The 27,004-nt window shown below is 36.2% G+C and overlaps 2 protein-coding genes and 1 long non-coding RNA gene across 3 annotated transcripts; 1 reads left to right on the plus strand and 2 right to left on the minus strand.

Annotated features, from left to right (window-relative positions):
- Positions 1–3,066: 3,066 nt before the first annotated feature.
- LOC132304854 (WAT1-related protein At3g28050-like) lies at positions 3,067–15,762 on the minus strand. The gene is made up of 6 exons (XM_059802563.1): positions 15,617–15,762; positions 6,578–6,691; positions 4,841–5,051; positions 4,577–4,735; positions 3,944–4,110; positions 3,067–3,223 (listed from the first exon to the last, which is right to left on the minus strand). The coding sequence occupies exons 1-6, from the start codon at positions 15,760–15,762 to the stop codon at positions 3,067–3,069; spliced, it is 954 nt and encodes a 317-aa protein (XP_059658546.1).
- Positions 7,026–8,556, plus strand: LOC132303020 (uncharacterized). Its single transcript, XR_009481051.1, has 3 exons — positions 7,026–7,135; positions 7,213–7,339; positions 8,313–8,556. It is a non-coding gene; the product is annotated as an uncharacterized LOC132303020 (long non-coding RNA).
- A 1,697-nt stretch (positions 15,763–17,459) lies between the features above and the next one.
- Positions 17,460–25,718, minus strand: LOC132303021 (WAT1-related protein At3g28050-like). The gene is made up of 7 exons (XM_059800037.1): positions 25,503–25,718; positions 25,282–25,347; positions 25,041–25,154; positions 18,821–19,055; positions 18,560–18,718; positions 18,050–18,201; positions 17,460–17,707 (listed from the first exon to the last, which is right to left on the minus strand). Exons 1-7 carry the CDS (start codon positions 25,673–25,675, stop codon positions 17,548–17,550), a joined length of 1,059 nt encoding a protein of 352 aa, XP_059656020.1. The 5' UTR covers positions 25,676–25,718; the 3' UTR covers positions 17,460–17,547.
- Positions 25,719–27,004: the final 1,286 nt, after the last annotated feature.

Genomic DNA, 27,004 nt, shown 5'->3' on the forward strand with positions numbered 1-27,004 from the left:
TATGTTATCATTGAAGAGGCAATTGGAAAAGTTACTGGTACACCCAAGAGGTTTTTAAGCACAGGGTACTATCTTCCACTTGATCATTCAGGGTTGAAGTGGGAAGATATTTTTGATACTTTGTGTGTTCCAGACTCATCGAGATACCCCGATCACATTCCATCTTGTTATCTCACAGATTCATCTTGCAGCTTTTATCTATAGGTTGATGGTTGCATATTATAAGAATAACACCAAGAAAAAGTCATCTCCATTCCCTGTGATCATTATGGGTTTGTATAGACAACTTGACATTATGTTTCCACCTAGAGCTCATCATGTTCAGATTATGTCTCAGATGCATGCTAGGGTTTTTAATAAGTCAAAAGTTGCTAGGGCTACAGCTAGGAAGGTTAGTAAGGGTTCAGCTGCTACTTCATCTCTTCTAGAGATTTCTTAGATTTTTCCGTCTAAATGGAATTTCACTACAGAGGATGCAAATCTGCTTTATTCACTGTTTCTACAGAATCAGAAGGCCATGATGGATGCTATTTTTTATTTAAAAACTGAGGTGAGATTGCTTCGAGAGCAGAGGACAAGTAGTACGTCAGAGGATGTCTACAGACCAGCCCTTCTAGATCCTTCACTTGTTCATGAAGATGAGAGAGATGAGGATGATGAGATAGATGATGATGCAGAGGATGATGAGGATGGTAGTGGTAGTGACACTGATGGTGGTGATGAGGATATTACGACTACTACTGTTCCGTTTGTTGGAGATATTGATGCTTGATTCTATGTTCATATCATACATGCATCATATTTTTTTGTTCAGATTTACTTGTTATGACTTGATATTTTTGGATATTATCTTTTGATTACTGACATGTAATAAACTGATTACTGTTTTCTTTTTTAGTTATGTTTCCACTCTAAATGACCTATTTATTGCTTTATCAATTTTGTTCCAGAAAGGGGGAGAACAATGGTTAATTTAAGGGGGAGAAAATACTGAAAAATTGGATACTTTATTCAGGGGGAGTTTTTAACTTGTTTTATTAAACTTTCACTGGTAGTTTTGCTCAATCCATGTGCAGGAATTCAAGTGAACTTTTGTCCAAGAGAATAGAGATTGAAAAAAATTATGTTTTTCCTTAAACAATTATAATTACTTTTCTACTTGGGTAGATTGCTTAAATTGTTTTTAGGGTTTTGTTACGAAATTACAAAAGGGGGAGATTATGAGATATATTTTTGTAATTGGCAATATTCGGTAACAAAATAAGTCCTAGTCGAATTGTAATTTCAGTTACCATATCAAAATCGACATCAACTGCGGAATATGGAAGGTCGTTCAGAAGAAGAATCTACTGTTGATCATCAAAAAGGAAAGAACAACACATTAGGAAGTCATTTCCCACTTATGACACAAATACCTATAAGGTATATTTTCCAGAGTTACCAAAAACAGGAAATCCAAGTTCCAGTTGGATTATGTCAAGTGGGAACCGATACCTGAATTTGAGAACCGGTTCAAAAAGCTGAGATGCAAGAAAAACAATTATGTCCTTTGGGAACTGGTACCACAATCCTCCTACCAGTACCATTGCTGTTTCACTTTAAGGAAACTTTGTCCTTAACAGTTTTGGACTTCCCAGTTGGTTTAGAAGTTTACCAAAAGTCCTATGCACAAAATTTCCTTTATTTTCAGAAGGAATAGGACTTTGAAAACTCTATATAAACCCTAATACACATCTAGGTTTATTCATAGCTTTAGTACTACAACTTCATTATTCATAAAAGCTTTAGGAAGATTAGCTTTACAGAAAATCTAAGAGATTTCTCTGTCATCTTTCTAGAACACATACACATAAACATATAATGAGTTTAGAGTTGTGGTGTTCAAATCTTGATCGTGGTCATATAGTTGCATCTAAATCAATCAGAGAAAATCAGATATATTTTTACATTAAATTCAGATATTGAAGAACAGAAGTAAAAACGATCACACTTTGAAAGGGTTGGAGCATTCGAGGAGTGTTGTTTGATCTACCTGCTACTCTTCTACAGATATCAAGCATAAGCCTGAGGTCAAGTTGCTGTTAGACGGGACGTCGCAAAGCCATAAAATTGTCAGCAATTGGTGTTTGGTATAATGATAGGGTGTAAGCCAAAGTCAAAGTTCAGTATACTTTGTTTCGAATATAGTAGATCAGTTTACTTTTGATTGCACAGTCCACGAGATTTTTTTTCATGCAAACAGTTGACGTATTTTATCAACTGGAGTTTCCTCGCTAAAAATTCTGGTGTCATCTCTAACTTTTACTTTACTTATTTTATCTGCATGTGATTAAGTATTTAATTACTAAAATAAGGAAAGTTAGAAAAACACAAGATCTATTTTTAAAATTCACAAAAAATTTTAAATATTCCGTTGCGTACAACTCACAGTCTGCAAAACAAACATGAAATACCAAAGTGGGATTAGTTCAAGTGTAAAATGTATGATAAACAAGTTCAAAAAATTAAAAATTTCAATTGAATAAATCAATTAAATAATTATGTGAGCACATAATTTTCAGAAACTTGTCAAAACCGTATTTCTCCCTTTTTACTTATAAGGAATGTTACGAGAATAATATTGAACAAGAGAAATACTAAATAAATTAAGGTATATATATACTTGAAAGTGTCAAAAAAAAATAAATTGTCAATCAGTTTCACCTCTCATAGTCTCAAGTTTAGTATTAGGAATATTATTAACTATTATTAGAAATTTTAAATAAATAAAAAAAAATCAATGATCTTCTAGATTTTTGTAAAAAAATTATTCAAATGATTGTTAAATATTTAAGTATACGTAAATTATTTTTCCAAAAAACATAGGTGGTTCTGAAATTTTCTTTAACCTACCGTGTTGCCATTCACAATGGGTTAATTATATGTAATCCTTGAATATTGAAAATATCAAAAATTAAATTGCGAATCAATTTCACCTCTCATAGTCTAAAGGTTTGTATTAGGAATTATTACATTTTTGCAATCAAAATCTCTCTTTTATTTAGTATAGCCTACATTACAAAAGTTCTATACTTCCATACATTTGTTTTGCAAAAATGGGACTTTGGTAGATGATGATGAATCACAATCACTTAATCCATTTCCTTCAACAGTCTTCTCTTCTCTAGCTTTTCCCCACATCTCTGAGTAAAAACCAATAGCTATAATAGTTGCTCCAATCACACTGCACAAATATTTTAAATAAACCATGTATGTTAATTCATTGACCTTGGTTGCAAAAGAAATAAATAACTGAAAATAGATGCCCAAGCATAAAACATTTTACCTCCATATAACTTAATTAATTTTTTAAGAAATAAAATTGAAAATTTAGAAGGTGGGGAAATAAAATGGGCGCATGGGTTAGCTTCCTAATCAAGATACATGTTACATCATTTTAAAAGATGAGAAAATACCACTTAATAAATTTATTTTTTAAAGTTGAAGTAGGCGAGTGTAAAGTTGACTTAGAGATGAAAAATTAAACAGGTGGGCCGGGCCGAATTCTAGAAGTGATGGGTTGACCATGCCGATATTTTTGGGCCTAAATTAACATTTTTGCAAAGATGTAGTTGATTGGCCCAATAAAATATGGGTTGGTTTTCAGCCCTTTCAGGTAGGCCTTGGCTGGGCTTTCTTCTTTTTATGCATGTCGGAACTAATGGACTATAGGTGGCCCAGGCCTAGCTAAGGTGGAGCACTCGCTAGCTGAAAACAAGCCATCACCCCAGCAGACTTTCCAAATGGTAATTGCACAGTGCATGTGGAACGGGAGGATTGTATATGCGCGGTGGTAAATTATAGGGTGTTCTAGAAAAGCCCGACACCACCACCGTGGACCAAAAAACAAAACTTGCATATAACAATCATATTTATAAAATTTAAAAATCATAGAGGCTGTTACCTCCCAATATGCAGAATATCCCCTAGAAAAGTAACCCCCATGATAACTGCAATTACCATTCCAAGAGGCTTAAACATTGTAACAAAGACAGGCCCCTTCTTGCGCAATACCCATGTTTGAGCAACACTCCTAAGTGCAACCACAGCAATTGCCAACAGATTAAGAAGCTAGTCAATTTATTACAAACAAAAAAAATAAATAAAACACAGCTTTATAACAATATACATCTATTCTTAATGTGGATATGCGTGAAAATGCATGCATGTGAGACCTTAAATTTAAAAAATGGGAAGGAATGGGTTGTCCTAATTTCTATTTAATTTATTATAATATAATAGTGTAACATATCATTTTGTTATTATTATTTTTTTAATGATATAGGCAATTATAATTTAAATTATATGAGATTTGATGAAGTAGAGGTTCTTATAGCGGGATGCCTCGTACCCATATTATACGTGTTGATGAGTGTGAATAGATTGATTAGATTGCAAAGTGAATAATATATAAAAAGTGGGACAAATATTGACTAATTATATCTTGTGATATTCGACATCGCCAGCCAAGATTGAAGAGAGAGTGATTATGACATTCCAATCTTGTTATTAACGGTAAATGGAGGAAAATTCTTACCGAGTAGCAAATGCAAAGCAACTCAATATCAAGACTTAATTCCCAAGCACTTTGTGCCCTTTCTGCAATAAGAGCAACAATAGTTGATAGGATAGTCACAAAGCCACAAGCAATGAGTGTTACCATCAGCTCTGCAGGGTAGTCCCTAATAATCCAAGTCTGGAGATCTAGAAAGACATTAATTAGAATTCACATGAACTTTTGATAATAATGCATTAATGAAGCATTTTAGACAAAGTTCTACAATTACTTGTCAAGGTGTACCTGGACAATGTACAATAGTGCAAGGAAGAAGGCAGCAACAGCAAAGAGAAATCCTCCGATGATCCAGTTTGATTGCGGCGACGAAAGCGAATGAAAGAAGGTGATTGGCTGGCCTTTGTAGAAAGTCACTATGAATGCCCCTGTGATTGAAATTATGGTGCCAATGGACTTGGCCTGACTGCTTTGTGCTTTCAAGTTTAGCTTTTCCATCCTAAAATGATCCATTTGATGTAAGTAACAATTAAACACAATATATATATATATATTTGTAATCCGTATTCCGTAAGTAAAAAAATAAAGCCTGAAGAGGAATAAATGAAATTGCAATAAAAGCATTGTTGTTTGTTGAACAATGCTACTGCCAACTAGAGGCAATGAATCTGTCGTCTCTTGTAACTCAGAAAGGAGCAGGAATAAGTTTAGAGAAATGAAAAATATCATAAATGATATTCATGATATAGTATTATGAATGATATGGCAAGCCAAGTGTAATTTAAAAGTAAATTTTTTGGCGAGAAAATAGAGAAGGGAGAGAACCCAACAACGGAAGAGAGAAACGGTGAAACGCTTGTAAGAATACAAATAATGTGATTAAAATATATATATATACACACACTTTTGATTGATCAACAACTTTTATACGTTGTGAATCTGTAATTTGCATTATGACTCTCAAATTTGGATTATATTTGCAATATAGTGAGAACAAATTGTGTAAGAGTGAGTGTCTGAATATATTTAAGTGATCAAAGATCAGGTTTTGTAAGTGTTTTTGTTTTTTGTTTTTTCTTTTCGGAAGGTTGTGCAAGTGTTGTGAACCACATTACTATGGCGTAGTGCCATGATTACTCAAAAAATCCCAAGCATCTATTCAGAATTTTGGTTAGTGAAGACGGATGTTTTGTTGTAGAGAATCGAGATCTTTATGTGATTCAATTAGGGTTGATGTGCCCCAGAAGATTACATGGATCAGACCACCCAAGTACTTTAGATGTTTGATTTGTTACACAATGCAAGTGAAATGGTTTTCTATGTCATTTTGATAATTTGAGAGACAGAGAATTGACAGAGAAAGGTAAGGGATGATTTAGCGAAAAAGAAAAAGGTAAACCGGATGGAAGTGAGAATGTGACGTAATGGGTAAGGCTTACAAGAGCAGAAGAAAATGAATTTTGACAATAAAAAAATATAACGTTGTTAGTAGTACCATCTTAAAATTTGTTTCATGACTTGTATTCCTGTGTTTTTAATTCATTGAGCGATGGACCCTTCTTCCACTCATCACCATCGAATCACTAAGGCCAACTTTCGTCCAATGGGTGGGTCTTACAATCAAGCTCTTTAATGTCTTTACACTCGAGGGCGAAACTCTCTCCAAGAATTCAATGGTCTACTTATCCTTTCCTAAATAAGTGGCCTTGGCAGTATCATCTTAATATTGTAGGACCAGGCATGCCATGCCCATTATGTTCTGAAGGCTTGCATCTATCTTCTTGATGAAAAATTAAAAATTAAAAATTGCAATGAATCCAATGCTATATACATGGTTAAACTCAACCGAACTCAATTAAACAAAACAAAATAAAAGTGGTTCCATAAAACCTATTTTTTTCATTATATTCAGTTAATTTACTAATATAGTCTTAGTCAAACCTCTTGATAGAGAATTCCTCACTAAGTTTAGTTTAAACATTTTTAGAAAATTGTTGGAAACGTGTACTTGAAATGAGTACATACCTGGTGATGGTGGCAAGTACGAAGGTAAAAGCTGGGGTCAGATCAACCATGGCGGATGCCAAAGTTGGAGAGCTATACCGAATCCCAATATACACACAAGTCTGCACAAAACAACTGAGCCAAATTCATACGAGAACCATATATATTGTTAGTCATATAAACCACTTTCAGCCATCCAAACTTTAATTAATAAGAAAATTATGAAAATACCTAAGGAGGCTAAGAAGAAAGATTCTCCACATGACAGAGAGGGTGAGTTGTGGGCATGGTTTGATCCTGTAATTCGGTCCGAATTATACATATATACATAAATGTGTGTGTGTGTGTGTGTGTGTGTGTGTGTGTGTGGGGGGGGGGGGGGGGGGAATTGATTTGTTACATAGAAAGATGGTGTGATGTCTGTGTATTTATTGTGTGTGTGTAGTGTAATATAAAAATAAAAGAAAAATAATTTAATGGTGGGGCCCACAAGGCACTTTAGAAAAGGGTCAAGACCATAAAGTTGGTCTCATTTTCCTGATTCCCTTTCTCTCTCTTCGTGCATCTCTCTCTCAACCCGTAAGCTCATTTTTCTCTTATTTTTTTTGGTTTCAACTTTGAGGTTAGATTTCTCACTCATTTCTTGTTGGAATTAGGTTCCGTTTGAGGCAAAACGAAGCTCGTGTCAAGCTCTATACATCCATACAATCAATTTCCAGTTTGAGTCTTCTTTGGAACTCGAAAATTTAGACCCATTTTCTAGGGTTTTGGTGCAATCTTGAGGTAGGGGCATCTTAATCCACTCTCTTCTTGTTCCATTATGAGTTATGCTCTTTTGTTGTGCTAGACATGCTAAATTTGAGAATTAATTGCTTCAATGAGGTGTAAGTGATGTTTAGAAAAAAATTCATGTCTTAGGGTTATGACTTGTCTATGTGAAAAGCATGTACAGATGATGGCTTTGTGGTGTTTTTTGTGAATTACACCTCTTTTATGCGCTAACATGCTTTACTTGGGGATTAATTGTGTTAATGATTATTTTAATGTTGTCTAGAGAAATATATGTTTATGCACATGTGATGTATTATGTGAAAAGCTTGCCTATGTGTTGAGTTTATGTCTACTATGTGTAAACTTGCTGAAAGTGATGTATGAGACCATGCTTAATTGTATTGTGCCAAAATTTCACATTGTCATGATATTGAGATTATATGTATATTCATGGACATGTCATTGGGATGCATGAAATGGGAGAATTTGTCTTGAAATGAAAATGAGGAATTTTTGGGAAATGATAGTTTTTGTGAAATGGTTTTGATAAACCCGGTCGCTGCGGAGTTACCAACGGGCCGGAGGTTAATATAGCCTAGAGGGGACTAGGGAGTCGCCCTAGTGTGGTTGAGCTAGCTGGGCCCCATAATGACGCCGCGGGGTTACCAAGGGTCAGGGACACTAGCCAATCCTCCTCTCGTGTCGCGGCGGGGTTACCAAAGGGCGGGCTGTATTAACGTTTGAAAGTGATGGTTTTGAGAATGAAAATGGGGAGTGTCATTGACATGCATTGCAATTCATTGCATTGCATTGCATTGTTTATAATTGGAATTGAATCGTATGTTGTATTTGATCCCCTACGTTGTATGATCCCTATCTCCCATTGGCCTATGCTTTGCTTGAATTCACAAGGACACAAGATTTGTGTCTTAAGTGTCTCTGCTGAGCTATATGCTCACCCCTATATCTATATATTTTTTTTCAGGTCTTGGAAAAGAACCGGTGGACGACAATCCACCCCAGCTTTAAAAGTTGCTAGATGAGCATTTTCCTTGTTATTGTGTAATAGACTACTCCTTTGTTCATCCCTCATTTTTGTAAAATTCCAAAGGTGTAATGATGTAAATTTCTTTTGAAGAACCATGATCATGTAATACACTTATGATACTTGATGACATATGGGATGCGAAATTGATGATATGTAACTTGTTGATGAATGGAAGGATAATCCTAGCTTGAAGCATTGTCTAGATTAGTAGGTTGTATCATTATCTTTTGTTACCGTGAATTCGAGAATTAGTTGCATGACAGGTTAATTATGCATTTAAACAGATTGTGATAGGCCTATTTTTAGGGGAGGTCATGCCGAATTTTTTTTTGTTTAAAAAGTATTAGTTTTGAGTCGTTACAAATTTGGTATCAGAGCAAAGGTTCGAAAACCTTTAGGACGACGGGTAGAGGCCTACATAGAGTCGCATGGGATGTTGTTTGTATTGTTTACTTAACTACTTACTACGTGGTATCTTATTTAAATGAGCATGCTTAACTGCCTATGTGCTTACTTTCTTACTTGTTTATGTTAAAATGTTTCTTGCATAGTCTTGCATGCTAAGTGTTGTACGGTATTAATTCTTGTTAAGTCGTCCACAGTGGACCTTAGTGTCATGTTTCTGAATTGTTTTCTCGTTTTATAGCACGATGTCACGGCGTGAGGAACCTAGAGAAGTTGGCCCTAGGCCAACAAGGGGCGATGTTGGTGAGAGCTCTAGCTCCAATCCGGCGGAGCCAGTTGATGAGAACATGCTTCTTAGGGACTTGATTCCCCCAAGAGCTGTTCCTCCAAGAAGAGAGAATGTTGAAACACCTGTACCCGTAGAAGTGGGTGAAGGTTCTGTGGCACTGGAGTTTAATCGTTTGTTACAGAATGTCGTGAGGGCAACGATTGCTGCTCAGTCGCAGTCAGCACCACAACCTACAGTTCAAGTTGAGTAGACGCCAGCTCAAAAGCATCTCAAGATCATAAAGGGTTTTCTCAGCTGATGCCGGTTATGTTTGAGGGCAGTGCGGATCCAATGGTAGCAGATGACTACTTGGATCAAGTTAAAACCCAACTAACTTCAATGGATGTGACAGAGAATCATCTAAAGATCATCCTAGCTACGTATAAGTTTGCTAAGGATGCTAAGGTTTGGTGGAAGTCAGTCACCAACCAGTACAAGATTGAAGAAATGAGCTGGGACAGGTTCAAGGAACTGTTCTATGAAAAGTACTTTCCACTTTCCAAAAGATGGGAGTTACAAGACCAGTTTCATAATCTTATTCAAGGGAACATGTCAGTGGCAGAGTATGAGAACAAGTTCACCTCACTCTCCCGTTTTGCTCCAGAAGTGGTGAGAGATGAAGCTAAAAAGACTCGAAAGTTTGTCTCGGGTCTTAATGATCGAATGAGGCCGTTGATCATGGCACAGTTTATTAAGGTTTACTCTGAAGCAGTGGAAAGGGCTTTGATGCTAGAGGCTGACAATAGAGAGAAGGATGCAAGAAGAGAGCAATTGAAGCAAAAGAGGGGTGCAGGGCCATCCTCAGAGGGATCTTCTTGGAAAAGGAATAGGGGCAGTCCATCTCAGTTTCAGGAGCAACAGTCTACAAGATCTGCTCCTACCACTCCTATGCCAGCTGGACCTAACAGGAGTGCAGTTGTTTGTTATCAGTGTCAGCAGCCCGGACATTACAAGTCCAGTTGTCCGATGAGATCGTCTTCAGTTTCGTCAGCTCCGAAGGCTTGTTATGGGTGTGGCCAGCAGGGTCACTTGATTCGTGATTGTCCGAGTCAGAGAGCAGGCACCATTAGTGGTAGAGGGTCACAGCAGAGGCCGTCACAATCGGCTACAGTTCAGTCAAGTTTCAGACCACCACCACCACAGCCTACTATGTCTTCACAGGGTTCACGATCAGTTAGGAGGGATACTCCTACTATGTCAGTGCAGCAGTCAGGTGTTCTGGTTGGCAGTCCTCAGGCACAGGTACCACAGGGATGTGTTTTTGCACTGGCACAGACCGATGCATCTTCTGGACCGTCAGTTCTTCGAGGTATATTTCCAGTGTTTGGTTGTTGGGCCCGTGTTTTGTTCGACTATGGTGCATCTCATTCTTTCATTTCATCATCATTTGCGCTTGCATCGGGGTTGGAGGTTAGTTTCATGGATCGGGCGTTATGTGTTGATACGCCAATTGGGGTTTCAATGTCATTGAGCCGAGTTGTGCGGGATTGCTCTATTGTGATAGCCGCGCGGACCTTTGTGTTTGACCTTATCCTCCTGGAGATGACTAGCTTTGATGTCATTCTCGGGATGGATTGGTTGGCTTCATTTCATGCCACGATCGACTGTTACAGAGGAAGGGTTACAGTTTGCACTCCCGAAGGAGACTGTTTCTTTTTCGTGGGAAATCGGAGTGATTCCCACATTTCATCTTTTTATGGAGTTCGTGGACGAAGTCATGGTGATTACTTCTTGGCTAGCCTTATAGCCGAAGAAGATGATGTCGTGGGAGAAGTTTATCCGGCGATTGTTTGTGACTTCTTGGATGTTTTTCCAGAAGATTTGACAGAGTTGCCTCCACACCGAGAAGTGGAGTTCACTATTGATTTGATGCATGGTACTGCGCCGATTTCTATGGCACCGTATCGAATGGCCCCAGTTGAATTGGAAGAATTGAAGAGGCAGCTTGATGATTTGAGGATGAAAGGTTTCATCCGACCGAGTGTGTCACCATGGGGCGCACCGGTCTTGTTTGCTAAGAAGAAAGATGGTTCGTTAAGGTTGTGCATTGATTATCGGAAGTTAAATCATGCCACCATCAAGAACAAGTATCATTTGCCAAGGATAGATGATTTATTTGATCAGTTGAGGGGAGCCAATTGTTTCTCAAAGATTGACTTGAGGTCTGGCTATTATCAGTTGCGGGTTAGGGATAAGGATATCCCGAAGATAGCATTCCGTACACGGTATGGACACTATGAGTTCCTTGTTATGCCTTTTGGCTTGACTAATGCGCCAGCGGCATTCATAGACTTGATGAACTGCGTCTTTCACGATTACTTGGACCAGTTTGTGGTAGTTTTCGTGGATGACATTCTTGTGTACTCACGGACTCGGGAAGATCACGAGGTCCATTTGAGTATTGTTTTATAGATTTTGCGGGAGCACTGATTGTATGCCAAATACGAGAAATGTGAGTTTTGGCTACAGGAGGTGAAGTTTTTGGGGCATGTTGTTTCAGAAGGTGGAGTATCAGTTGATCCATGAAAGGTTAAAGCAGTTTTGACTTAGGAGCGACCCAAGAATGTGTTTGAGATCCGCAGTTTCCTTGGTTTAGCGGGTTACTATCGGAGATTTGTGAAGGATTTCTCCCATTTGGCAGCTCCTATGACCCGTTTGACCCGGAAAGGGGTCAAGTTTGTCTGGAATGAGGCCTGTGATTCATCTTTTCAGGAGTTGAAGACGAGATTAACTACAACGCCAGTGTTGGTGATACCTGAGCGTGGCTTGGGTTATGTGATCTATTGTGATGCTTCACGTGACGGGTTGGGATGTGTGTTGATGCAGGATAGTAGAGTAGTGACTTATGGGTCTTGACAGTTGAAGACTCACGAGTACAACTACCCTACTCATGACCTGGAGCTAGCGGCAGTTGTATTTGCCTTGAAGTGTTGGAGGCATTACTTGTATGATGAGAGATTCGAGGTATTTTCAGATCACAAAAGTCTCAAGTACCTTTTTTCCCAAAAGGACTTGAACAACAGACAGAGACGATGGGTTGAGTACTTGGAAGATTACAACTTTGATTTGCAGTATCATCCGGGCAAGGCAAATGTTGTAGCTGATGCCTTAAGCCGAAAATCTCATGGAACTTTGGCCAGTTTAGCTATTCGGAAGTGGAAGATGCTTGAAGACCTGGCAGAGATGGGATTGTATTGTTTTGATGACGATGTTGACAGCGAGCCGGCATTCTTGTTTAGTCTTGTGGCTCAGCCTACTCTTGTTGTACGAGTGATTGAGTCACAGAGACAGGACCCGGACTTAGATGCCATCCACGCTTTGATCTCTAGTGGTGAGACAGTGAAAGATTGGGCCTTGCATGCAGATGGGGGTCTACGGTTTAGGGGTTTGTTGGTGGTTCCCACATGTTGTCGTGAGGACGTCCTACGGGAGTTTCACACTTCCCGTTTTGCAGTTCATCCAGGTGGTACTAAAATGTATCACAATTTGAGACGTCAGTATTGGTGGAGCGGGATGAAGAATGATGTTGCACAGTTTGTGGCTAGATGCCTTACCTGTCAGCAGGTGAAGGCCGAGCATCAGAAGCCAGCAGGTTTGTTGCAACCATTACCTGTAGCGCAATGGAAATGGGAGCATATTGCTATAGATTTTGTGACAGGTTTTCCAAGGTCAAGAAGGGGCAATGAGGCCGTATGGGTCATCATTGACAAATTGACCAAGACGGCTCACTTTTTGCCTATTAAGGCAACAGATGATGCAGAGAAGCTTGGTGTTCTTTATGTGAAAGAGATTGTAAGGTTGCATGGAGTTCCTGTAACCATTGTGTCAGATAGGGATGCTAAGTTCACTTCGAAGTTCTGGGAAGGACTTCAAGTAGCGTTTGGTTCAGCGTTGCATCTTAGTATGGCATTCCATCCACAGACGGACTGTCAGTTGGAGCGTACTATCCAGATTTTGGAGGATATGCTTCGGGCATGTGTGCTTGACTTGGGTGGTAGTTGGGAGGATCACCTTCCACTTATTGAGTTTGCCTACAACAACAGTTATCAAACGAGTATCCAGATGGCTCCATTTGAGGCGTTGTATGGTAGACCTTGTAGGTTTCCTGTTTGTTGGACTGAGGTAGGTGAGACAGCCGCCTTAGGACCCGACATTGTACTCGAGACTACTGAGAAGATTAAGTTGATAAGACAGAGGTTACTTACAGCTCAGAGCCGACAGAAGAGCTATGCGGATAAGCAGAGACGACCGTTATCCTTTGAGGTGGGAGACCACGTTTTTCTACGGGTTTCTCCACGGAAGGGACTGATGAGATTTGGGAAGAGTGGCAAGTTATCGCCACGATTGATTGGACCATTCGAGATTTTGGATCGGGTAGGAGAGGTTGCCTACAGGCTTGCTTTGCCACCACAGTTGGATAAGGTCCACAATATTTTCCATGTATCGATGTTACGGAAGTACGAACTGGATCCATCTCACATTTTGAGTTGGGTTGATGTGGATATTGATAAGGATGTTTCCTACGAGGAAGGACCAGTTCAGATCCTTGACACTCAGCAGAAGGTGTTGAAGAACAAGACGATACCAATGGTGAAAGTCCTTTGGAGACACCACGGAGTCGAGGAAGCTACTTGGGAGCTCGAATAGGAGGTTCGGTCCAAGTACCCAGCGTTGTTTTCTTCCTCAGGTATGTCTTGATTTCGGGGACGAAATCCTTATAAGTTGGGGAGAATGTGATGTCTTTGTATTTATTGTGTGTGTGTAGTGTAATATAAAAGTGAAAGAAAAATAATTTAATGGTGGGGCCCACAAAGCACTTTAGAAAAGGGTCAAGACCATAAAGTTGGTCTCATTTTCCTGATTCCCTTTCCCTCTCTTCATGCATCTCTCTCTCAACCCGTAAGCTCATTTTTCTCTTATTTTTTTTGCTTTCAACTTTGAGGTTAGATTTCTCACTCATTTCTTGTTGGAATTAGGTTCCGTTTGAGGCAAAACGAAGCTCGTGTCAAGCTCTATACATCCATACCATCAATTTCCAGTTTGAGTCTTCTTTGGAACTCGAAAATTTAGACCCATTTTCTAGTGTTTTGGTACAATCTTGAGGTAGGGGCATCTTAATCCACTCTCTTCTTGTTCCATTATGAGTTATGCTCTTTTGTTGTGCTAGACATGCTAAATTTGAGAATTAATTGCTTCAATGAGGTGTAAGTGATGTTTAGAAAAAAATTCATGTCTTAGGGTTATGACTTGTCTATGTGAAAAGCATGTACAGATGATGGCTTTGTGGTATTTTTTGTGAATTACACCTCTTTTATGCGCTAACATGCTTTACTTGGGGATTAATTGTGTTAATGATTATTTTAATGTTGTCTAGAAAAATGTATGTTTATGCACATGTGATGTATTATGTGAAAAGCTTGCCTATGTGTTGAGTTTATGTCTACTGTGTGTAAACTTGCTAAAAGTGATGTATGAGACCATGCTTAATTGTATTGTGCCAAAATTTCACATTGTCATGATATTGAGATTATATGTATATTCATGGACATGTCATTGGGATGCATGAAATGGGAGAATTTGTCTTGAAATGAAAATGAGGAATTTTTGGGAAATGATAGTTTTTGTGAAATGGTTTTGATAAACCCGGTCGTTGCGGGGTTACCAACGGGCCGGAGGTTAATATAGCCTAGAGGGGACTAGGGAGTCGCCCTAGTGTGGTTGAGCTAGCTGGGCCCCATAATGACGCCGCGGGGTTACCAAAGGTCAGGGACACTAGCCAATCCTCCTCTCGTGTCGCGGTGGGGTTACCAAAGGGCGGGCTGTATTAACGTTTGAAAGTGATGGTTTTGAGAATGAAAATGGGGAGTGTCATTGACATGCATTGCAATTCATTGCATTGCATTGCATTGTTTATAATTGGAATTGAATCGTATGTTGTATTTGATCCCCTACGTTGTATGATCCCTATCTCCCATTAGCCTATGCTTTGCTTGAATTCACAAGGACACAATATTTGTGTCTTAAGTGTCTCTGCTGAGCTATATGCTCACCCCTATATCTATATATTTTTTTTCAGGTCTTGGAAAAGAACCGGTGGACGACAATCCACCCCAACTTTGAAAGTTGCTAGAGGAGCATTTTCCTTGTTATTGTGTAATAGACTACTCCTTTGTTCATCCCTCATTTTTGTAAAATTCCAAAGGTGTAATGATGTAAATTTCTTTTGAAGAACCATGATCATGTAATACACTTATGATACTTGATGACATATGGGATGCGAACTTGATGATATGTAACTGGTTGATGAATGGAAGGATAATCCTAGCTTGAAGCATTGTCTAGATTAGTAGGTTGTATCATTATCTTTTGTTGCCGTGAATTCAGGAATTAGTTGCATGACAGGTTAATTATGCATTTAAACAGATTGTAATAGGCCTATTTTTAGGGGAGGTCATGCCGAATTTTTTTTTGTTTAAAAAATATTAGTTTTGAGTCGTTACAGATGGACCTGTGAAAGATGAAGGTTGCAGGGAGGAGCAAGCAAAAGGCGAGGGCATTTGAGTAAACAACAAAGACGAAGTTGCTCATTCCTCTGCCCATTGCTGCTTTAGTTAAGGTGTTTAAACCAACCTCTAAGCATTCAGTTGTCACCATTACTCCTATTATCCAAGCTGCCCACATTCTGTGTGTGTATGTGTGTGTGTCAGTCTCTGCGCATTGGTACACCATACATCTCAAGGGGGTATGGTTTAATAAACTCTGTTTTCTTGTTGCTAGATAGGGGCATATTAGTAATTCAGAATTAAAACATTTTCTTTTTGGTGTGGCCAATAATGGTCTTTAAAATTATAGTAGGTCAGCAATTATGATTTAATTATTAGCTAGGCTTTTTGTCAAGGAGAAAAAAAAATTCATAAGGGCGCGACTTGGGCTAGACAGTTCGATTGTGAAATTCTCTTTTTTTTAAAGGGAAAGAAAATTAAAAATTAAAAATTTCACTTGTTGGCATAATAAAAATAAAAAAATCAATCATAATCAATCAATTCGGTTAAAATGATGGTATAACATAAAATTTAATTTCAACTCGTGATTAATTTTGCAATCAATCACAAAGCGACTGGCTACCAACCCTCAAAAATCATGTGTCATGTGACTCATGTACCATTATTATTATTATTATTATTATTATTATTATTATTTTATTATTATTATTATTATTATTTTTATCTTAGTAACACAATTCAAAAAAAAAAAAAAAAAACTCTCCTACATGTTCATCGGTGTTCCATCTTGGCAGTTACTATAAGCTGAGCATTTGGCCCAAAATATTCATTAATATAACGTGGATGTAACTTGGTGAGCCAGCTCCAACAAATCTCGTATTCTATGGATATGTATACTAATTTTAAAAGCAATAGGTAGAGTTTCAAAATCTCAACCTCAAATTAATTATTGGTTGATTCGGGTATCTACACGCAATATATATATATATATATATTATATATATATATATATATTACAGACTCCGGCAATTATTAATACAGGAAGATATGGTTCATTATTATTTTATTTGTTTCTCAATAATAATATAGTAGATATTTGGATTGAGTATTCGTTGAATTGTTATAAACTTAGAACTCAACTTGAATCCAACCGATTTTCTAGTCGGAAATCACATATCTGAGCCAGGATTAAATTGAGTTGGGAAGCTTAAGATCAGTTAAATCCTCCACCCACCTCAGTGCACCTCTAAAAAATTAAGATGAGGAGCAGATTTTTTTAGCAGGTCTTGTATCTTAACTATTGTGGATTTCTGGGCGCTTACATGAAACTTTTGGAGAAAAAAAAATTAAAAATAAAAATGAAATTAGGTTTTAACATATTCGTCATCAGTAACAAAAAGTGTCATTTCATAATAGGCACGTATTAAATCTACAGATGCCTTATATGCTAAACATATCTAGACTAAAAAAATTATGTACTTTTATCCTTATTTAATTTAATATTACGAGTCTGGAGAGGAGTGTTACGTGCAGAATGGGCTTGGCAGTTGAAGTAGTGTATGCTTTTCCAGTTGGTGTTTGTTTGTTTGTCTGCTTTTTTCTTTTGTGTGTGTTTTTTTCGAATAAGTATTTTTTTTTTTTTTTTTTTGCGCTTTTGAATTGGTCTATTGTTATCGTTATGTTTTTTTAGAGAATATGAGTTGCTGTAATGACTCGGTTATTTTTCTTTCTTTTTTTTTTTCTCCATTTTTACGGATTATGTTTTTTTCGTTGAAATTTCCTATCGCGTAACCTCAATCTTCGTGTCCGGAGTTGCTTTTTGCCTCCACGGGCTTTCATCTCAGTTAGTTTCCTAAAAAAACATAGTTTTACAGCCTTTACTTTTAGAGAGGTTATTTTTGTAGTTATGTTTAGCATAGCTTCCATTTCGAAAGTTCTATACATCCATACTTTTGTTTTGCAAAAGAGGGACTTTGGTAGAAGATGAATGCCGACCACATATTCCATTCTCTAACTCTTCTGCAGTCTTCTCTTCTCTAGCTTTTCCCCACATCACAGAGTAGAAACCAACAGCTATAACGGTTGCTCCAATCACACTACACAAATATTTGAAATAAAACATATTTGTTAATTCAGAAACCTTTCAATGATTGCAAAAGTTCGTAATACAAATTAAATGCCCAAACATCAAACATTTTATCTCCATATTTCTTAATTAATTTTTTTTGACAAATAAAATTAAAAATTTAGAAAAACATTTCACGAGAAAACATAACTCATGCACCCTGTTGGGACTTGAACGCTCAATTTTTCCTTATAAAAGTGAGAAAATAACACTAGACAAATTAAAAAATTTAGGTAGGCAGATCCACATCTAAATTTATATACTCGTATATAGAAACCCTATTTATAAAATAGAAAATCATAGAGGTTGTTACCTCCCAATATGCAGAGTATCCCCTAGAAAAGTAACCCCCATCACAATTGCAATGACCATTCCAAGAGGCTTAAACATTGTAACAAAGACAGGTCCCTTCTTCCGCAAAGCCCACGAGTGACACACACTCCTAAGTGCAACCACAGCAATCGCCTACAGATTAAGAACCAAGTAAATATATTACATACAAAATAATAATAATAATAATAATAATACATATATTCATAACAATTTTATATCTATGTTTGATGTGGATATGTGTCGTGAGATCTTCTTGAATTTAAAAGTTGTGAATGGGTAGTAGACACAACCTACTCTAGTTTTCATCTATTTTAGAGTAGGCACTACCAATACACATTAGCCCAGATGGTTTGATATCTCCTCTTCAAAAGAGAGGTTGAGTGTCGTAGAACCCAACAAGGAGTAATATATTGTGAGTGTGTTTTTGCTTGAACTTTCGAGAAAAATAGAAGAGTCTATGTATTATATCTTACAACTGCCACATGCTTACCGCGTAGCAAATGGTTAGCAACTCAATATCAAGTCTTAGTTCCCAAGCACTTGGTTCCCTTTCTGCAATCAGAGCAACTATGGTCGATTGTATGGTCACAAAGGCGCAAGCAATGAGTGTTACCATCAGCTCTGAAGGGTAGTCCCTAATAATCCAAGTCTGGAGATGTAGAAGACATTAACATTCACATAAATTTTGAAAAGTAATGCCTTAATGGAGCATTGTAAACAATGTTTTCTTTAATTAATGAAAAATGTGTACCTGGACAACGTACAATAGTGCAAGAAAGAAGCTAGCGACAGCAAGGAGAAATCCTCCGGCAATCCAGTTTGATTGCGACGACAAAACCGGCCTATGAAGTAAGTCGGAAGCCGATCGAAAGAAGATAATTGGCTGACCTTTGTAGAAAGTCACTATGAATGCTCCTGTGATTGAAATAATGGTGCCAATGGACTTGGCCTGACTGCTCTGTGCTTTCAAGTTTAGCTTTTCCATCCTGAAATGATTTAACAAAAAAATTACATGTTTGAGTTTTACAATTGTGATCAGACTTCTGGAGTGTTTGTCTAAATTGTTTTTCAATAAGATATGATATATGAGATAGAATATACAAATTTGTCTATTTGATTGGAAAATGTCCATTGCATTCTAGACATATTTTATTTTATTTTATATAGAATTGATTGCTGAAACCTTTATGGCCAGTTTGAACCATTAGGGGACCAAATGGACACAAATTTTCTGGGTTGATCCCGAATTTGTTTGGCCGAATTCAATCGTTTAGGGCTCGAAAATGGCGTTTTCTCATTTTTGAATATTTTGATATTTTTATTTGTTATCTAAACGAATTTTTCGATATTTTTATTTGTTATCTAAACGAATTTTGAACTCGGAGTGCATTCATATTTTATATTTTATTTTATTAGTTTATTCTGTGAAGCACCGCCAAGGTGCAACGTATCAGTATCGGACACGTGTTCGACACGTGTATCCGTGTCGGAGCTCTGGACACGTGTTCGACACCTTAAAATCGATGTCTTAATTTTTTTATTATTTAATATAGAACGGACACGGGTGAGATATCACATTGTTCGAGGAACCCTAGATGCTGTCGGAGTAAAGGATCGTCAACAAGGGCGTTCTAGTGCGTTGTAGATTCTTATCCAAGACTTGTATCATTTAATGATGCCATGTGAATCGCTAGAAACATGTGAAGTGTATGGCTAACCCAATAACAAAAGTTTCGTAAGGGGACTGGAGCAGGCTACCATGAGACAAAGGCGAAAGATTTTTCATCTCTATATGATTAAATCCCGAGTTATTGCGAAGTAAAAAAACGATGAGATTATGGAAGTAAATATTCTCGATTTTTGTGTTGTTGATTCCTAGGTGTAGTGCTTCTTCCCCTATGCCGCCTATTGGTACTAGTGGAGGAGGATTAACTTGTAATACAGAACCTCTAGGTATAACCTTGCGCTCAATACTAGAATCGAGAATTGAAGCATAGCATCTGAGGCTGCATTAATCGAAGATACACGACAGAAGGAATTGTTCTATATTCAAAACTTCACCTTCAACATGCGTAGATTTATTTCAATCATTTTCTTTCTATCCCGAATCACGTGTCTTTCTCGTAAGACTGAGAGCATTATACGGGAGGTACACGATATCTGTCATTGTAGAAATTTTATTTTGAAAAAAAATGAAAAGAAAAACAGAGAAGACGACATATATATATATATAGTATACACAAAGAAAAAAACAACTGAATTGACGGATCATGTTCTTATATGCCACCTGATCTGAAATTTTTGGTAGATGACTCTTTAAAATCGCTTGATGCAGAGACGTATAAGGCTGTTGGGATGGCCACCAGTGAGGGGATCGGAAAGCGAAAAAAAAAAAAAAAAAAAAAAAAAAAAAAAACGGATAAGATGAGAAGAGTGGTGTTATGAGAAAACAATGGCTGAAGAGAGATAAAAACGAGTGAAGGAAAGAGTGGATAAGAATAAAAGTTAAACCTTATCTCTTTTTGTCCTTTGTTTGGTTACAACCTTATCAACTTTTACCCCTTGTTTGGTTACAGATAAAAAAATAACCTTTTGAATATACAATATTTATTTGTTTGTTTATATATTAATAGAATTTGGGCCTTAGACTCAAAATATTTAGTGGGCCTAATTTAAAAGGGTTAAAAATTGAGAAAACATAATTATTAGTATTATTATATATATATATATAATAATTATTTATTTTATTTTATTGTATTGTCGTGTCAGTGTCTTATTTTTTTGAAATTTGACGTATCGCGGCATCCGTTTCGTACTCGTGTCCCGTATTCGTGTTTGTGCTACTTAGATTTTATTTCTCTATTTTGTCAAAAAATTTAAAGAAAATGTATTTTTAAACTTATTTTCGGGTATTAGGATCCTTTCGAGATTAGGTTTCCTTCTATTATAAGAATTCAAGTTGCAAACTTGCAATTAGTTTCCTTATGGATTAAGATTTTCTTTCATTATAAATATGTGTAATGTACAGATTAATTATCAAATATATTGGATTTTTCTGAATTATTTTTTCATTTTGTGAATTCAAAACACTCATATATTGTGAATTCAAGGTAACATGTTTCTTGCTTATGCCATTTTCATAAACACCAAAGTATAATTGGTTCCTTTTTCTTGATGATAGGAGTAAACAAAATATAATTGGCGGGTACTATTAATTTGGGTGTCCCGAAATACCCAATTCTTTATAAGTTTACTTGTATATAAGTTTACATGTATATAAGAGGGTTTATGAGTTATGGCAATTCAAGCCAGGGGTGAACAAAAGCGTGTGTAAACTGTGTGAGTACATACGGACAAAAAAAAAAAATACATACGGAGTATATAAGAAGATATCTCAAGATTGTCCCTAGAGGCTTGGTAGAGTTGGTAAGACAACGGTCTAGAGTGCCATATGTTCTAGGTTCGAACTCATCTATTTTTATTATATTTTTTGATTAAAATTAATGCTATGTTCTAGGTTCGAACTCATCCATTTTCATTATATTTTTTGATTAAAATTAATGCTGAAGTGTAAGGTCATCGACAACAATTCCAAATTTGTAATTTAAGGTAAGTTCCGAAGGAGCCCTGCGAGTTTCTAATGCCAATCAAATATATATATATATATATATATATACACACCTCAAGGTTTAAAATTTGTTGATTGGAGGTCGCTCTCAAAGTTGCGTCCCAAGTAATGTCTCATCCTAATAAATGACTGCTAAAGCCAAAAGAAAGAGGAGACCACCTATTATACAATACTAATTATTATCGAAACGGACAAAAGAAGCCCCAAACAACGGAGCTGACAGAAGTCTGGTTGATGGAGTCCGTTGCCACTTGCAAACGCTTATAAAAAAATAATAATAATAATAAATAAATAAAAAACAAATAAAAAAAATATATTATTTTTATTTTATCTGAAACGGCCTGATAATAAATATTCAACCATTACGCTATGTCAGCTTGTGACATATTCGACTGCTTTGGGTCCCTTTTTGCAAATTTCAAAGCCGTAGGAAACCTGTTGGAAAACGAATTTGGATTGTTTAATTTGTATGAGAGAGTATTTATTGGATTGTTTAATTGAATGAGAAAGTATTAAATATTTTTTATATAGTTTCTGGAAAGTATATTAATTTTTTTTTATTTGGATTGTCCTAAAATAATTATTTAATTTTATTTTTTAAATAATATATTTTATATATTTTCATATATGCTATTGAAATTTAAAATTTTAAGGATACTTTGCACTCACACTCTCTGATGTTTGGGTCAACGTCACTCAGCGGACAATCAAGGTATTATTTTACATTGACACCCCCTGAAGTTTCAAATACATACATACACACAACTCTAGACCTCTGACACCCGAAAAATGACTATTTAGCCCTTTGACTTGGTAAACAAATACCTAAAAAGTGTAAATTGCCAAATATAACCCTTAAACTAAAATTAAATTACCAAAATAACCTTCATCATTCTCTCAAGTCTGCACCCTCTATCCTCACCACCATCACTATGTAATCAGAGGAGCAAGAACACGATCCAAAAGACCCATGATTCTTTTGAAAAGGTGTAGGCGGCGGTGACACCAACTCAGTCGCGATGAGGTCAAAAAGGTGTAAGCAGCGACACCTAACTCGCCGACCTCTCTAATTCGCTTCCCAACTCTCTTTAGAAGTCCTCGATGTCGATCTCAAGACCCAACTCACCAATCTCTTCGATTCGCCTCCCAACCGACGTGGATCTAAACACCCAACTCATCCGATCTCTTTGATTCACATCCCAACCCTCTCTAACTCGCACTCTCTCTCAAAATCCCATCACGATGACGCCTTTCTTCTATCGCCATCGAAGACAGAGTCTGTACGAGTCAAGGCTCAAAATTTGATAGCTCGGTCACAGATTGGAACGATTGAGTCGAAGAACTCGACGATGGTGTTGCAGTGTATGGTTGTTACGGTGTGGCGGTGTGTGGTTGAGGCGGGTATGGGTGTGACAGTGTCTTCTTTGACCCAAAGACCGCGTGTTTAATGTGGCGTGTTTGATATAGTGACGTTGTGTGGGTGGTGTATGGCGTGCTTGATGTGGCGGCTGTGTGCGGTGGTTGCGTTGTGGTGGTGGGTGTGGCGGGGTGTGTGTGTGGTGATCATGTTGAGAACAAGATTAAAGTTGTTGATAACAAAATTAAAAGATGTTGAAGTAATATTAAATGTGTCGAGAACAAGATTAAAGTGTGTTGAGAAAAAGAATATACAAATGTGTTGAAAATAAGATTAAAAGTGTTGAGAAAAAGATTAAAAGGTACTGAAAAAAAATATTAAGGGTGTTAAGAATAAGATTAGATGTATTGAAAACAAGATTAAAATGTGTTAAGAAAATATTAAAAGGTGTTGAGAAAAAGATTAAATGTGTTAAGAAAAATCTCTAATCTTTACCTCAATACGATTTAATAGTTTTCTCAACACCTTCTTTTTTGTTTTCAACACCTTTAATCTTATTCACAACACTTTTTAATTTTTTTTCTTAACACCTTTAAATTTGTTATCAATACATTTAATCTTATTCTTAACATCTTTAATCTTTTTCTCAACACCTTTAATCTTGTTTTCAACATATTTTAATCTTTTTTTCAATACTTTTAATCTTGTTTTTAACACCTTTATTCTTTTTCTCAACACTTTTAATCTTTTTCTCAACACACTTTAATCTTATTCTCGACACCTTTAATATTACTTCAACACATTTTAATTTTGTTCTCATCAACTTTAATCTTGTTCTCAACACCTTTTAAACTAATTATTAACAACTTTAATCTTTACCTCAAGACTATAAAAAACATGGACTTTATCTATTATATATTATATTATCAAGTCACTTTGGTTTCAAATATTTGTCATTATTTTACAAGATGGTAATAAGGAGATGCTGAAGCACAATATTTTGTTTTCTATTTTTTTTTTTTGGTAGTTTTCTCTCTCTCTCTCTCCCCCCCCCCCCCCCCCCCCCCCTTTTTTTTTTTGTAATTTTTTAAAGTAACGTCTCTCCTTTTTTCCGTCTCACTCAAAAATTATCCTTTTTGCAAACATACCTTTTTACACTATAACATGGGTACAACATGACCCATTTACAGCTCCTAATCCTACCTTAAGGGTCAAGATTATTTATTCATGGAAAATGAATAAGTAGTTTGAGGAACCAAAGGGCCTTTGGCCCAATGGTATAACTTCTCCATCTTCAAAGAAGAGGGGAGAGGTTCAAGCCCTCGCGTGGGCAAAAAAAGTATGTGTGTATTTGCTTTGCCATTCAAAAAAATAAATAAATAAGGAGCTTGAGGAGTCAAGACAACGACACCCTTGTACTTTTCTTTTTTAATATTTTTTTTTTCTTTTTTAATATGAGTGAAAAATGCTGTTAGGCATATGATGATATGATGACGAAATTCTCCAAATATACTCTTATATAAATATGGTTGGATGTGTGGACTTTCAAACTTTACATTATAACTCTTTAGCCATTCATCTATTGTGTTTTTTTTTTTTTTTTCAAAGGAGGTCATCAATGAGGGATAGAATATGATTGATCGAAGAGTGGAGGAACTTTTTAAACTTCTTCCACATGTTCTTTTCTTATATTCCCCCATCAAATTTCATTTTTGCACAAGTATTAAGAAATGCTGCAAATCACCTCTTGAAAGTTCATAATTTTATGTGTGCAGTTTATGAAAGAAATGCTGCAAAAAAATTGTGCAGTTGGGGTACAATCAATTGAACTCAATTCAACAAAACAAAGAACTGGCTACATGAAATCTATTTTTCTACTCTGCTCTTTTAATTTAAGAACATAGTAAAAATTTCCTTGAAAATGAGAAGTATATACATAACATTTTTTTTATTTTTTTCCCGGTAAGTTAAGAAGTATATACATACCTGGTGATGATGGCAAGTATGAAGGTAAAAGCTGGGGTGAGGTCAATCATGGCAGATGCCAAAGTTGGAGAGCTATACCGAATCCCAATATACACACAAGTCTGCACAGAAAAACTGATCGAGCTCCCAAAAAAAAGAAAAAAAATTAAAGAATAAATTACAATATGAGAACCATATTGACAGTAGTACAACTTGTAGCTAGCTATCCAAAATTTAATTAATTAGTAAAATATGAAAATACCCGAGGAGGCTAAGAAGAAAGATTCTGCAGATGATAGAGAAGGTGAGTTGTGGCCATGGTCTAAACCTGTAAATAAGTGAGAATTATAGATATATACATATAAGGAATTAATTAAGAAAAAAATTAAAGATGTGCTATATAGCATAGACAGATGAAGGTGGAATTCAAATATATATATATATATATATATATATATATATATATATATATGTATATGGAACCTGTGAAAGATGAAGGTTGCAGGGAGGAGGAAGCAAGAGGCGAGGGCATTTGAGTACACAACAAAGACAAAGTTGCTCATTCCTCTACTCATTGCTGCTTTAGTTAAGGTGTTTAAACCAACCTCTAAGAATTCAGTTATCACCAGTACTACTATTATCCCTGCTGCCCACATCCTCTCTCTCTCTCTCTCTCTCTGTGTCTCTGTGCAAATATCTAGCACATGGGGTATGGTTAAATAAGTATGTTATCATGTAAGCAGATGGGGGCATTTTAGTACTTCAGAATGCATTTTCTTTTTGGTTTGTCAATCTCAATTCTCAAATGAACAGTTGAATATCAAAGGACTAATTGTTCAAGAGGCTTCTATTAGGTTAATTATTATTTATAATGATGTTTTGAAAAATGATAAAGAGACTTTTCTGGGTAAAATCCACGCGGTCCGTTTGTCTAGTTGGATTTTTGTTAACGTTGCAATGCATCTGTCATTTTTCCGTCTCATTCAGACTAAAAACCCGAATGTGTTTAACTTTCGAACTCTATCAATAACTCTTCTACTTAGGTTAGTAATTATGACTTATTAGTTTAGTTTTAGTAAGAAAAAAAGTCATTCATGTACCTTGTTATCTTCGTTAAACACAAGTTCACGTATTTTACGACGTCCTCAATATTCCCTCTTGGCTATTGATATAGGCTCTACATTTTTTAAAATATATTTCATATATATATATATATCATTAGAGAGGAAAGTGGGGATGTAATTTGGCCAGATATTTTAAAATTTTCTACCAATCAGGTTGCAGATCTACTCTCATTCCATATGATGAAAGTAGGACTCATGTCTAGGTCTCGCATTACTATCTAATGGATAGAAAAATCTTATATTGAAATTTTCGTTATTCATATCCTATACCATTTTTAAAGCTAGAAATAGGCTATTGGTACTAAGGTATCTACCAATTCTACCTAATCCTCACCAGAATATATATATATATAGACACACACACACACACTACACAAGTGGTCCAAGTGGACACTAACTAACATGTGAAGAAATATGAATCCCTATTAGTATAAATTTGGAATCTTGAGATAAGATTATTTTTTGGAATTGCTATAAACCTGAACTCAATTTGAATCCAACCCACATCCCAATTTCTTATATTTGAGGCAAGATTAAAATGGGTTGGGAAGCTCAAGATGAGTTGAGCTGTTTGAGGTTAGACTAAGTTCCAAACCCATCCGATTGCAGTCTAGTTGTACTCATAACAAAGTGTGTGCATTTACTTGAACTTTTTTAAAAAAAAAAAAAAGTTTCTGACTCACTCAATATTTTAACATAATCAGTCATCTGTAACAAAAAATATATATATAATTTCCTAATTTATTTGTTGCTTTTTTGAGTGTCAGCACCATATTAAAAAAAAAAAAAAAAAAATCAAGAACAAACAATCCCTTTACTAACACCAATTGGTCAAAAGCAATTCAAATTTTACACAAATTG

The sequence above is a fragment of the Cornus florida genome, unplaced genomic scaffold (assembly GCF_030987335.1).
Source record: "Cornus florida cultivar Cherokee Brave unplaced genomic scaffold, ASM3098733v1 CherokeeBrave_3.0.0_Hap2_Chr04, whole genome shotgun sequence".
Taxonomy (NCBI): Eukaryota; Viridiplantae; Streptophyta; class Magnoliopsida; order Cornales; family Cornaceae; genus Cornus; species Cornus florida.

Excerpts from the sequence above, each read along its gene's own strand:
- LOC132304854 (XM_059802563.1), bottom strand. The coding sequence starts at position 15,762 with ATGGTGACAACTGAATGCTTAGAGGTTGGTTTAAACACCTTAACTAAA. Across the intron at positions 5,052-6,577 it reads GTACTTGCCACCATCACCAG|GATGGAAAAGCTAAACTTGA; the intron begins GTATGTACTCAT and ends GGATCATTTTAG. Across the intron at positions 3,224-3,943 it reads GATATTCTGCATATTGGGAG|TGTGATTGGAGCAACTATTA; the intron begins GTAACAGCCTCT and ends ATATTTGTGCAG.
- LOC132303021 (XM_059800037.1), bottom strand. The coding sequence starts at position 25,675 with ATGTGGGCAGCAGGGATAATAGTAGTACTGGTGATAACTGAATTCTTA. Across the intron at positions 19,056-25,040 it reads ATACTTGCCATCATCACCAG|GATGGAAAAGCTAAACTTGA; the intron begins GTATGTATATAC and ends AAATCATTTCAG. Across the intron at positions 17,708-18,049 it reads GATACTCTGCATATTGGGAG|TGTGATTGGAGCAACCGTTA; the intron begins GTAACAACCTCT and ends ATATTTGTGTAG.